Genomic DNA, 12,540 nt, shown 5'->3' with positions numbered 1-12,540 from the left:
CTTCCAAATCCCCTAAACATACACATGTGCAGACTACCAAGTCCGCTGCCGATACATGCTGTCCCTCTGCGTCCACACAGACCACCGAGTCCGCCGCGCGCTTCTCAAAACTCCATAATACCCATCATACTGTCCGGCACATCTGGTACTGTGCCTTTATCAGCCTTCCTTGGCCGACCAGGACCTCTTTTCGTTGGACTCGTTGGATACTTGCGCTTTCTGGGTATCTTCGCTGGAGACTGTTTCTGTCCTCGGGCTCGACTAGGACCTGCCTCGAGAGTCTCATCCTGTTGTGTAAAGTACTCCTGAGCAACACCTTCATGAAATTGCTGGTCCTCCTGAGATTGCTGCGTCCGCTGGGCCTCCTATATTCGAGTTTCATGCCGATTATTATCTATCTGTAGCGCATCTTGCTGTAGGTCCATAATCTCGAACTGGGATAACTTCCGCCCACCTGGCCTTGGCCCTTGCCGGGTAATAGACTCATTAGTCTCAGTCGGTCGCCCTTTTAGCCGAATTACTGTATGGGGTTCTCGAACTAGATGCCGTGCGTCAATAGGAGGAGCCACAAAAGAGGCATTAGTGGTCTTTTCAGGACTCGGGAGGTGCCAGTGCTGATGGAATTGGTCTTTAGTCAAAGGCACTTAGTGTCTCCATGAGGTTAATATCGTATGGATACAAGGGATTCCAGGTCCGCCAGTCCCTTCAAAACAGATATAAGGATATCTGATCTGCCATTTGCTGTCCTTATTAGGTCTCTCTAGTGGGTTTTCGTTAGGTGGTAGGTAGGTCTTAAAGGTTGCTAATACCTCCGCAATAGCCTTCCGGGAAATAACCTTGTTAATATCACGAATCACAATCGCAGCTTCAGGATCTGTCCACGATCGCCCGCGGACGACCTGGTCTGCAAGATTTTGCCGAATCGCGGTAAATTGAGCCTTTGTGACGATTTGGAAAGACCGGAGAGTCCTCAAAAGACGACTTCTAGTCTTTATCGAGTCCTGCTTCAACGCCTAGTGTTCTCCTTTAGCACGAGAAGTTACCACTTCAGATAGATGGAGGTAGCCCTTGGTTTAGCAGGCCATAAAGTGCTCACCACAGCCCTCGATCCAGACCTTCATGATGTAGTCATTAACCTCATCGAATCCAAGTCGATCCCATTTGCGTCGAAATATGCGCCAATTTCTCTGAGAACCCTTAACTGTAAGGAAGTAGAAAACCTCATCAAGGTTTTCCTTAAACTCTGCCCATAACGCTAGAGACTGCTCTTTAACTTCATCTTTTTGAAGAATACTATCATTAACCTGCCTGGCGATGCATTCAGTGATAATCGGGCGTACTTTGATCTTGATATTTTTCATGACATGCCATAGACAGATCATACGGTCTATATCAGGGAAGATATCGTTAATTGCGTTCATTAGGGCAGGCTCATGATCCGTAAAAATAGTCCGCGGTCCGACTAGGTGATGCTCTACAGAGATTTCCTTGGCATAAACCTCCTTAAGACAGTCTAGAACAAAGACATACGAGTCTTCCTGTTCATTCTGTAGAAAACCAAAAGCTGCACAAAAAGACTATCCAGTCGCTGCAGATCCAATAATATCAACAAGGGGCATCTTATGGAGATTCGTTTTATATGTTGAATCGATCCATAAGACCCATAGAGATCTCTTAAGTAAATCAAGGCTTGTCCGATGCATTGCAAAAAGAGCGAAAAGACTGTCATCGTCCCGAACCGCGTATCGGATGAGCCATTCGTCATTCTCAGGAAGATCTAGAAGTAGGGCCTGGATCGAGGGTCGACCACCAAGAATTTCCTCCTGGATCTTAGCTTGGATATTGTAGATATCTCTGATCTTTATGTATGGATGCCCTGTCTCAAGTAGTTGTGTTAGAACATGTCGAGGTTGTAGGCCTTGAAGTAATGAAGCCGAAATAGTCTCTCTTTCCGCGGCTAGAGTCTGACGCCGATGTACTCGCTGGATTGTTGTGTTCACAGAACCATGGTTATGGGTAGGATTAGCGATAAGATAAGACCATTGAGTTGAATGTGGCATCTCTCGGAGATTGATTCGGAAATGGCAGTCTCTATTAATCTTGTTTTTAACTCGCTTACGGTCATTTGGGTGAATTTCCTGTCGATTAGATCCTCCAGCAAGAGCTCCGCGGACGCATTTGAGATTCGTAACACCCTTTTTAGATCGAAGAATCGAGACAGAGTACCCATAAGGCTTAGCAAAGTTGTTTATTGAGTCAATAGCAGACTGGCGAGTCTCAAATACTTGCCCTGCAGGAGGAGGGGGCATCAGAGGGGACTCATGGGTTGTTGCTTCGGGATCCGGAGTAGTCTCATCAGGGATTCTAGGGTCGCTTTCGAGGACTTCAGGGTCACTTCCAAGGATTTCAGGGTTAATTCCAAGGATTTCATAGGCACTAGTAGGGCTGGGAGGAAACTTATGGGTTGCTTCGGGTTCTGGAGTAGTCTCATCGGGGATTCCAGCGTCGCTTTCGAGGACTTCAGGGTCGCTTTCCTGGTCGAGATCAGAGTCGTAGTCGTAGAGTAGATCCTTGAAAGATACACTTTTGCCTTTATTGGTGCCCGTAGTAGACATCTTGAAGATTTTTGTGTTGTGTGGAGGATTTGAGAGTCTGTGGGTGGAGGATTTGAGAGTCTGTGTGTGGAGGATTTGAGAGTCTGTGTGTGGAGGATTTGAGAGTCTATGTGGATAACTATAGAGAGTGCTAGACTATGGTGATACCCTAATATGAAGCCCTACTATCTATATTAGGTGGGTGTGCAGAAGGGGTTGGGTGGGTGGGCAGACCAGAAAATCCAAAAGTGAAAGGCGGTGTAAAGGCGGTATGTAATTCCATGTATTGAAAAAATCAAAGTCATTTTCCCTTTTTTGGGGGGAGTGACGGTATCAATTTAGGGAGTGACTGTATAAATTCCCGTGCACAATAACAATTCTATTCATTCCTGGAAATTTGAAAAGATACAACTTCAAATGTTTGCAAGGGGCTTCCAACTCCGACCCGCGGTTCCATACAGACACAATCGAACTCGGCCCGCTCGCGTTCTCCACCAAGTGAATCAACCCCCGATTTCTTCCAGAGACAGAATTAACAACATAGAGTGCGCCAACACCCACCCAGCCCAAAATGCCTCTCGCCCGCTCATCCGATCCCTTAGTCTGGATCGACTGTGAAGTAAGTCCCGCCTGTCGCGTCGCAACCACAGGTAATCTTACAATCCTCGCAGATGACCGGCCTCGACGTCGAAAACGACCAAGTTCTCCAAATCTGCTGCTTTATCACAGACTCAAAGCTTCGACTTCTCGAGCCCAACGGATTTGAGACCGTCATCCACCACCCAGACTCCACCCTCAACGCCATGAACCCGTGGTGCATTGACACGCACGGTCGCACGGGCCTCACGGCCGCTGTCCGGGCCTCGAGCACTAGCCCAGAAGCTGCCGCTAAGTCGCTACTTGCCTACATCCAGCGCTATGTGCCCACTCCACGCACTGCCTTGTTGGCAGGAAACAGCGTACATGCCGATAAAGCATTTTTGGTGCGTGGCCCTTACGCGCCCGTTATGGAGCATTTGCATTACCGCATCTTGGATGTGAGTACGATCAAAGAGGCGGCGAGAAGGTGGGGCAGTGATGAGTTGTTAGCTTCTGTTCCACCCAAGCGAGAGGTTCATTTGGCGAGAGATGATATTCTGGAGAGTATTGCGGAAATGCGCTATTATCAGGAGAAGCTGTTTAGTTAATTCCGTATTGTTATGATTTATGATACCAGGGAAACAGGGAAAAGTAACTGGAGCTCAGTGCCCCGCCGGGGGGAAAGAAAAACAAAAACAGCTTCAAAAAAAGCCAATGGAATAATAGAATAGAGATCATAGGTTGACTATAGGTAATTCATAACTGCTATGATCAATTGGAAGCTTCATGACAGTTCAATCCTTGTCCAATTGGCGGGGATGCATAGTAAAAACGCCATGTTTTAAATGCGGTGGGATGATCAACACATGACGCCGACTCCAACCCCTCTTCTCCGAGTCGGTGAATTTCCTCTTCTCTTCTTCTTCACAACTCTCCAAGGTTTTTCATAATGTCGGTTCAAACGGTCTCCTTCCAGTCTTTCACTGACCAGAAGCCGGGCACGTATGTGATTGCCCCTCCTTTCCTTCCCATCCATCCCTAACGATACCTCTCCAGTTCTGGTCTTCGCAAGAAGGTCAAGGTCTTCCAGCAACCCCATTACTCCGAGTCTTTCATCACTAGCACTCTTCTGTCAATCCCTGAGGGTGCAGAGGGTGCTTTCCTCGTCATCGGTGGTGATGGCCGTTACTACAACCCTGAGGTCATCTCCAAGATTGCCAAGATCAGTGCCGCCTACGGTGTCAAGAAGCTCCTGGTGGGCCAGAATGGCATTCTCAGTACCCCTGCGGCCAGCAACCTGATCCGCGTCCGCAAGGCCACTGGTGGTATCTTGCTGACTGCCAGTCACAACCCTGGTGGTAAGTAACAGCGGATATGCTCCTCCCGTCTCGGACAAACAGCTAACACCCAACTCGAATAGGCCCGGACAACGACTTCGGTATCAAGTACAACTTGTCTAACGGCGCCCCCGCCCCTGAGACGGTTACCAACAAGATCTACGAGATCTCCAAGTCTCTCACCTCCTACAACTACATCGATGTCGAGGATGTCGACACCTCCGTCATCGGCACCAAGGCGTACGGCCCCCTCGAGGTTGAGGTTGTTCACTCCACCGCGGACTACGTGACCATGATGAAGGAGATCTTCGATTTCGACCTGATCAAGGAGTTCCTTAGCACCCACAAGGACTTCAAGGTGCTCTTCGACGGTATGCACGGTGTGACCGGTCCCTACGGTGTGGACATTTTCGTCAAGGAGCTCGGATTGCCCGCCAGCAGCACCATGAACTGCGTGCCCAAGCCGGACTTTGGCGGCGGTCACCCGGATCCCAACCTCGTGTACGCTCACGAGCTCGTCGAGGCCGTTGACAAGAATGGTGTGCACTTTGGTGCTGCCAGTGATGGTGATGGTGACCGTAACATGATCTACGGTGCCAACACCTTCGTCTCGCCCGGTGACAGCTTGGCTATCATTGCGCACCACGCGAAGCTCATCCCCTGGTTCCAGAAGCAGGGTGTCTACGGTCTTGCCCGCTCCATGCCCACTTCTGGTGCCGTCGACCGCGTCGCCAAGGCCCAGGGCCTTGAGAGCTACGAAGTGCCTACCGGCTGGAAGTTCTTCTGCAACCTGTTCGATAACAAGAAGATCTCCATCTGTGGAGAAGAGAGCTTCGGTACTGGTAGCAACCACATTCGGGAGAAGGATGGTGTGTGGGCTGTTGTGGCCTGGTTGAACATCATTGCTGGTGTTGCCAAGCAGAAGCCCGAGGAGACTCCTAGCATTGCTTCCATCCAGAATGACTTCTGGAAGACCTACGGCCGTACCTTCTTCACTCGTTACGACTACGAGAATGTCGACAGTGACGGTGCCAACAAGGTCGTCGCCACTCTGGCCGACGTGGTTGCCCAGGGCACTTCGGCTGAGATTGACGGTCGCAAGATCGTTGACGCTGGTAACTTCTCCTACACTGACCTCGACGGCAGTGTCTCCAAGAACCAGGGTCTTTACGTAAAGTTCGACGATGGCAGCCGCATTGTCGTTCGTCTGTCCGGTACTGGCAGCAGTGGTGCTACCATTCGTCTTTACATTGAGCGCTATGAGAGCGATAGCTCCAAGTTCGGTCTCAATGCTCAGGAGTACTTGAGCGAGAACATTGCTTCTGCTCTGAAGCTCCTCAAATTCAAGTCTTACGTTGGACGTGAGGAGCCTGATGTCAAGACCTAAGCAGTGGATTCTGCTTGGTAATAGTGTGACCCGCTGGATACCCGCTGGATGGGGATCACGGCTTTATTCTCGATGTGAGAAGATGATATTACGACCGCAGAAGCAACGTATGAGATAGAAATAGCTATTTTTGGTTCTAGTAATATGATGTTCGTTCTGCAGCGTTGACAATACCTTTTTCACAATCTCGACCCAAGTCACCTCACCTACCTCTCCATTACTTCGGTACATTGCAGTAATTTGGATTCCTATCGATTATCTTTTCTTTCTTGTTTGCTTCTTATAATTTGATGGAGCCGTTCGACTATTCAACAAGCAGGGTAGGAAAGAAGATAGGAAATATGACTGTACTGAGTGGGAGACTAGTAGGTACTAGGAACAGTGTAGGTAAACGGTATAGGAGGTACAGTAGAAACATTAGTGTTATTCCCCTCTGATCATTTCATCACATCCTGACATCATGTTGTGGTCAAATTATGCCTTCGAGCCTGCAGCTGAAGCCTTCAACTTCTCCTCCCACCAATCTCCCCATCGCACAACGCGCTCCTCACGCCTCGCCTCTTCTGCGGCAAACACAACGGCATGACTCCGGACCGCCTCCACCAATGTGCATCCGACAAACCGGGCCTGCGCGGTCTCAATATCCATTCCTCCATTGACTACCGCCTCAACAGCAGCCACATACTGTCCCGCAAGCCCATAATCCCCACCACCATGCGACTCGGCCCTCTCGGGTGGAGGCTTCGGCACATCATGAACAGAAGTCTTCGCCGATGCGAAATCATAGATCGAGATCCTGTTGCTATCATACTCAATCTCACCCTTTGTCCCATAAACCCGACCTCTTCGCTCACACTGTTTCTCCGTCGGAGCAATCATATGAAACGAAGCGGTCTTAGCAAGTCGGCGCGGCGCATCCACTTCATCATCCCACGCAATCGTAACGACCTGATCATCAACAACATCATTATCAGCCTCATAAACACACCGCCCATACCAAGGCCGCGCCGCTATCTCTGAATCCGAATGCGTGCCAGAATCCCAGTTCTCGCCCAACTTAGCAAGCAACTGTGACTCCGCAGCACCCGCCCCGTGCCCTTTATATGCATCTTCAATGTCAGGACAGACAATATCAACCGGCCACCCCGTATGCCCCTTCGCAAGGTGCCGATCATTATAAATCCGCACAGCACTATAACTGCACTCCCTCTCCGCAGGACAAGAAAGACAATTCGTAGCACCACCAGCCGCAACAGGCTTCCTCGCCTTTCTAAACTGCGTCAAAGATCCCGCCGACGAGATACTCCTCGGGAAATGCGGATTCTGGCCCTCTACCTGCGCATTCTCAAGTGAGACGGGCGAGCAGAGCAGCCATAGTATAAAATCGATATCATGGCATGATTTCGTCAGTAAAGAGCCGTCCCCTGCGGCTGTTGCGCGGCGCCAGTTCCCGCGTACATAGCTATGAGAGAAATGCCACCAGCCCACCGGCTCAGTATGTTCGAGCGAGACGATATCGCCGATAATGCGGTCTTCTAGGAGGAGTTTGCGAAGTAGTTTGTTATGCGGACTGTAGCGGAGGACGTGTCCAATTGAAAAGATGGTTTTTGGTGCACGGGGTTGCTGGTTCGGACCCTCGGGTGGTTGGAGAGTTCGATAGACTGTTAGACAGTCATCCAATGAAAGTGCGAGAGGTTTTTCGCAAAGAATGTGCAAGTTAAGCGGAGCAATGGCTTGAATGATTTCAACGTGTGTTTCGTCCAATGTGCAGATAAAAACTCCGTCCACGCCGACAGGAGTAGTAGAATTTATGTTAGGGTGGCTATCCTTGGTGGATTTTCGTCGCTCTGTCTCCCATTGTACCCATTCTCGCCAATCTGTAAACTCCTGTCCCTCTGTGGATCCGTCCGTGCCCCAGATATAGTTCTGGCCGAACTCGCGCCGCTTGAAGGCGTGGGGCTCGGCGACGGCGTGAATTGTACCTGGTGTTGTTCTTGTGACAGCGCGAGCGTAGGCATTTCCTCGAGATCCAGCACCGATCACAAGGAAGCGGGTTGCTCTTGTTGCGGACTTGGATAGCTGGATATCTGGAGGTGGAAGCTGGGGTTCTTTCATCATTGTTGTAGATTGATGAGGGATAAAAGCTTAAGTCTGGGCTCAAGGGTAATCAATCATATGGACCAGAAGCTTCTTTTGAATTGAGCCTTGGTTATCTTATATAAAGAAGAGTCTTCGCGAGGTTGCATTGTTGTAGTGCGGGGAGATGGAACATCAGTAAGATCAGCTGGTCGGTGATTGGCGGTCAACTAACTAAAGTAGTTCGTATTTTGGGATTTTGGACTTCACTTCAATCTTCTTCTTAATTGAAAATTCGGTATTTTAGCATCCGCTATCAGTCGAATGTTTAGTTCGGAAGTCATAATTGTCTACGGAGGGCCACAAAGGCTACTTAAAGTTATTCTTCTGTGGCTGCTATGGTCCTCCGTCGTGTAGCTGCAGATCGACCCCGCATGGTCTTTGCGGGTGAGATTGGACAGCTTTCTGGCCCCCACTAGACAGCAACGACATCATTCTTAGAAATTCATTTATTTCAGAGTCATCCTGCAGCCTCTCCTTGAACTTGATAAGCAGACTTTGGTGCCTCTGACATCCATCATTGTGATTGATGCGCTTGATGAATGTGAATCGGAGTCAGAGACTGACATTGACACAATCCTACAGCTCACCACTGGAGCTCAAAAATTGAGCACCATCCGCTTGAAGTTTTTCATCACCAGCAGACTAGAATTGAACATTTTTTCGAGCTTCAATGCAATTGTAGGTGATCTCTATGCAACTGAGTTGCCCAAGGTTTTACTTTCCAGCGACAAAAATGCACCCAAGGACGACATTACAAGATTTCTGAAGCATGAACTCGCCATAATTACTCGGCGACATATGTTAAAATCCGGCTGACCCGATGAGGAGAAGATCCAACAACTTGCTTGGAAGGCCGATGGTCTGTTCATCTACGCCGCAACAGCGTGTCGTTTTCTCGGCGACCGCAAACTAACCAAGGAGCGCTTGGAATCACGTTTGGATCTTCTTCTTGGTGGTAGGGTAGTGGAGCGTTCTCCGCAGAGGAGCCTGGATGCAATTTACAGCCGAATCCTTCAGTTCTCATTGATTGGAGAGGCAATTGAGGAAGAGAAGGGGGCTATACGCAATCGGTTCCAGCTGATTGTTGGGGCCATCATCATGCTGTTCGAACCCTTGTCAGTGACTGCTCTGGCCAATCTGCTCTCTATCGGGATCTACGGTTAAGGATACACTTCAATCCCTTCTATCGGTACTATCAATTAGCGATGAGGATTCGCCTATCCGCCTCCTTCATCTCTCTTTTCGGGATTTCTTGCTTGATCAAGAGCGATGTACCAACGAAGACTTTTGGATTTCCCAGAAGATTAAGCATAGGGAATTGGCTTATGCTTGCCTTGATGTTTTATCCAAGACCTTGAAGCAAGATATTTGCTGTCTCGGCGACTTCGCTTCTCTCACTGCAGATGTTCCGCGCTCCTTGGTGAATCAATACCTGCCAGCTCATGTTCAGTACGCTTGCCGCTACTGGGTTGATCATCTCCAACGGGCCGATACAGATGTCGAAGATGTTGGTCAAGTCCATGGGTTTCTCAAAAAGCAATTTTTGTACTGGCTCGAGGCTCTAGGCCTTCTAGGCAAGATTTCCGAGGGTGTCCGCGCCATTAATGTGCTCTCAGATCACATATTCAGTTTACCTGTAAGCTACAAAGTCCATCCCTGCATCCGAAGGCCATGTACCTACTCAGGTACTTACAAATTAATGTAATTATATCAACTGACGTTCCATTTTTATTTATACAGCCTGATGGGAGGATAAAAATTCGAGAAATGATCTCCGACGCGAGGCGTTTCATACTCAAATTCAGGTCAATCATCGAAACTGCACCTCTCCAACTCTACAGATCAGCTCTTTTCTATTGCCCAGAGATGAGCATTATTCGACACACATATCAGCACCTGGTTCCCAATTGGATCAGCGGTCTACCAAAAGTAGAGAAATTGTGGAGCCCCCTATTGCAGACATTTGAAAGCGATCAGGTACTCTACGGCGCGGCCTTTTCTCCCGATGGAAAGCTAGTGGCATCTTCTGCGGCTTGCCTCTATGATTCAGCCACAGGAACCTTGTTGAAGACTCTAGATGTATTCAGCGAAGACAAGGAGGATAGTATAAGAGGCACTACGGTTACATTCTCGCAAGATGGGAAACGGGTGATTTCCATATCATTGGGAGGGTGGCTTAGAGTATGGGATGTATCTTCCGGTCTGCTCATCACTGAAGTAAAGAGTTCTGTACGTGGAGGAACACCACATTGGAGGCTCTTTTCTCATGACAAGACTCTTGCTGTGGCTCTTCTGAACAGTAATACAGTTGAAGTCATTGATATTGCAAACGGGCTACTGTTGAAGACATTTCAGCCCCATGGGGGGGTGAGCGTGTCTTCTTTAGCACTCTCCCGAGACGGTCAAACTTTGGCATCTGCTTCTGAGACTGGCGTGACTCAGCTCTGGAATGCAGTGGCAATTACCCCCAAACGTGAGCTCAGACGCCATTACGGTGAATTAATGCTCAAGACCAGACTTGCTTTCTCTCCAGACGGCAATATTCTTGCGGCATGGTCCAATCGCTATCCAATCTCACTTTGGGATCCTGCAAGTGGAGAGCTCCTAGGTGAGATTCCCGGGTGGTTCCACGATGCCTGCTTTTTGCCAGATAGCAAAGTACTCTTGATGTCTTGCGACTCCGAGGGCGATGATGCTGGTTTCGTCAAACTGTGGGACGTATCATCTGGAAAGCTCGTTAAGACAATTGAGGCTGGCTGTTTGGGGCTGCAACTTTCACCGAATGGCAGATTCTTCGCATCTGTACCTCTGTGTTACGGGGCCCGCGGTTGGGAAAGAGGCGGCAGGGAAATACGTGTCTGGGATATCACCACAGGAAACATCGACAAGACTTTCTACAACCCCTTTGGTGATATAAATTGGCTATCATTCTCGGCGGATAACACGTTGTTGGTCACGGTGTCGGACTTAGGGTATACCATCCAGCTTTGGGACCTTGTCACCCAATCCAAATCTCTCGAGGAATTTCAGCTTGAGTCTTTCCAAATCGATGGCTTTAAGCTTTCTCCGGATCGTAAAATTGCCGCTTCTATAACGAGTTCCCGCACCAGCGTCAGTATATGGGACATGGAAACCGGCATTTTTCTGAAACGCCTTCGCGGTGGACACTGCTCATTCTCACCAGACAGCAACTGGGTCCTCGTCTCTAATAAATTTACAGACGATATTTGGAATCTGGCCACGTGGGAACTGGCACTCAGCGCTCCTAAGGGCTCCGTAACACTCGGGGGTTTCGCATTCAGCCCTGACGGTGAGCTTTTCGCACACGAGATCGTTCCTTTACATGAAGATCGAGTGGCCAATATAGATACCGAAAATCTCAATGAGCAGCCCCTAGTCAAGATTTGGCATACAGACACTTGGAAGCCACTCCTTACATTTGGGGCCCGTTATAAATATCAATCTACGGTGCTGAGTTTCTCGCCGAATTCCAAGCTTCTTGCTTGTGCAATACACGATAATCTGGATCAGTCCCTAGCACGCGAAACCTTGGAAGTTACCTTCAATATTTGGAATGTTATTACTGGAAAGAGACAGAGGGTGTTTACGATTCCCGTGTCTGACACTTCCCATTGGGTTAAAGATCTTGCATGGTCACCCGATGGAAGTACTGTGATTTCCTTCACGTGGGACCAAAGCGTACGAGTATGGGACGTGGCGACGGGGCAATTGAAAAGGACTTTTGATCGGCAGGACTGGACATCATCCATTACTTTATCTCCCGATGGTTTACTTTTAGCCGGATCAAGAAGTCGCGATATCGTCGATCTCTGGGAAGTGCAGACGGGTATGTTGATTGGGACTCGTTACATCCCTGGCTCTTGGAGGTCACTGCAATTTTCTGTGGATAACAATACCATGATGACAGCGATGGGTCGCATTGATGTTGAAAAATCTTTCCCTAGTCGGGCGCTTGTGAGGAATGGTGATTTTCTGGTTGACAGTGACTGGGTGGTCTATGGAACCGACAGGATACTGTTGCTTCCAGTAGACTATTGAGCAAACTGTGCTGTCGCTGTAGATGATTTATTACTGATGGGGCATTCATCGGGTCGTGTAACTAGTCTTCGGATCGATCCCACAAGCATCGAGTCTACATAGAGTCCACCTCTCTATTACTTGGGTACAAAGCAGGAATCTCACAATATTGAAAACCTCCAACAGCAATCTTGTAAAGACTCTCCTTCTCCTTCTTACTATGAAAAGCCATTTTGGATGGCCATTCAACTATATTAACTAATACGGTAGGAAGCATGGTCGCGATCAACTGGGAGATAGTCATACGGTAGGAGACTAGGTGGAGACGGAGTAGGATACAGAGTCAATAGTATAGGAGAGTTATTCTAAGCACCGCGTGTTGAGCGCGGCGGAACCCTTAAGTGCTGTAGGTATACTAGTTCTGCACAGATGCAAAGGTGTATCTAGTAAATGTTTTCAAGGACGC

The 12,540-nt window shown here is 48.8% G+C and overlaps 7 protein-coding genes across 7 annotated transcripts; 4 read left to right on the top strand and 3 right to left on the bottom strand.

Annotated features, from left to right (window-relative positions):
* Window positions 1-104: 104 nt before the first annotated feature.
* On the bottom strand, window positions 105-487 carry N7520_008110 (uncharacterized protein; the record flags this gene model as incomplete). Its single annotated transcript, XM_057142044.1, has 2 exons — window positions 105-365; window positions 455-487. 2 exons carry the CDS (start codon window positions 485-487, stop codon window positions 105-107), a joined length of 294 nt encoding a protein of 97 aa, XP_056996050.1.
* A 586-nt stretch (window positions 488-1,073) lies between these two features.
* On the bottom strand, window positions 1,074-2,615 carry N7520_008109 (uncharacterized protein; the record flags this gene model as incomplete). Its single annotated transcript, XM_057142043.1, has 3 exons — window positions 1,074-1,547; window positions 1,740-1,876; window positions 2,120-2,615. The coding sequence occupies 3 exons, from the start codon at window positions 2,613-2,615 to the stop codon at window positions 1,074-1,076; spliced, it is 1,107 nt and encodes a 368-aa protein (XP_056996049.1).
* A 550-nt stretch (window positions 2,616-3,165) lies between these two features.
* On the top strand, window positions 3,166-3,781 carry N7520_008108 (oligoribonuclease; the record flags this gene model as incomplete). Its single annotated transcript, XM_057142042.1, has 2 exons — window positions 3,166-3,213; window positions 3,266-3,781. The coding sequence occupies 2 exons, from the start codon at window positions 3,166-3,168 to the stop codon at window positions 3,779-3,781; spliced, it is 564 nt and encodes a 187-aa protein (XP_056996048.1).
* Window positions 3,782-4,122: 341 nt separating this feature from the next.
* On the top strand, window positions 4,123-5,897 carry pgmA (phosphoglucomutase PGM2; the record flags this gene model as incomplete). Its single annotated transcript, XM_057142041.1, has 3 exons — window positions 4,123-4,175; window positions 4,230-4,531; window positions 4,594-5,897. 3 exons carry the CDS (start codon window positions 4,123-4,125, stop codon window positions 5,895-5,897), a joined length of 1,659 nt encoding a protein of 552 aa, XP_056996047.1.
* Window positions 5,898-6,371: 474 nt separating this feature from the next.
* Window positions 6,372-8,015, bottom strand: N7520_008106 (Gfo/Idh/MocA family protein; the record flags this gene model as incomplete). The annotated part of the gene is made up of 1 exon (XM_057142040.1): window positions 6,372-8,015. One exon carries the CDS (start codon window positions 8,013-8,015, stop codon window positions 6,372-6,374), a length of 1,644 nt encoding a protein of 547 aa, XP_056996046.1.
* Window positions 8,016-8,371: 356 nt separating this feature from the next.
* On the top strand, window positions 8,372-9,200 carry N7520_008105 (uncharacterized protein; the record flags this gene model as incomplete). The annotated part of the gene is made up of 3 exons (XM_057142039.1): window positions 8,372-8,420; window positions 8,494-8,714; window positions 8,862-9,200. 3 exons carry the CDS (start codon window positions 8,372-8,374, stop codon window positions 9,198-9,200), a joined length of 609 nt encoding a protein of 202 aa, XP_056996045.1.
* A 702-nt stretch (window positions 9,201-9,902) lies between these two features.
* N7520_008104 (WD40 repeat domain-containing protein) lies at window positions 9,903-12,095 on the top strand (the record flags this gene model as incomplete). Its single annotated transcript, XM_057142038.1, has 1 exon — window positions 9,903-12,095. One exon carries the CDS (start codon window positions 9,903-9,905, stop codon window positions 12,093-12,095), a length of 2,193 nt encoding a protein of 730 aa, XP_056996044.1.
* Between the last annotated feature and the right edge of the window lie 445 nt (window positions 12,096-12,540).

This window comes from Penicillium odoratum (genome assembly GCF_028828045.1).
Source record: "Penicillium odoratum strain IBT 22623 chromosome Unknown utg000005l_segment0_segment0, whole genome shotgun sequence".
Taxonomy (NCBI): Eukaryota; Fungi; Ascomycota; class Eurotiomycetes; order Eurotiales; family Aspergillaceae; genus Penicillium; species Penicillium odoratum.
This window is presented reverse-complemented; position numbering and strand designations above follow the sequence as displayed.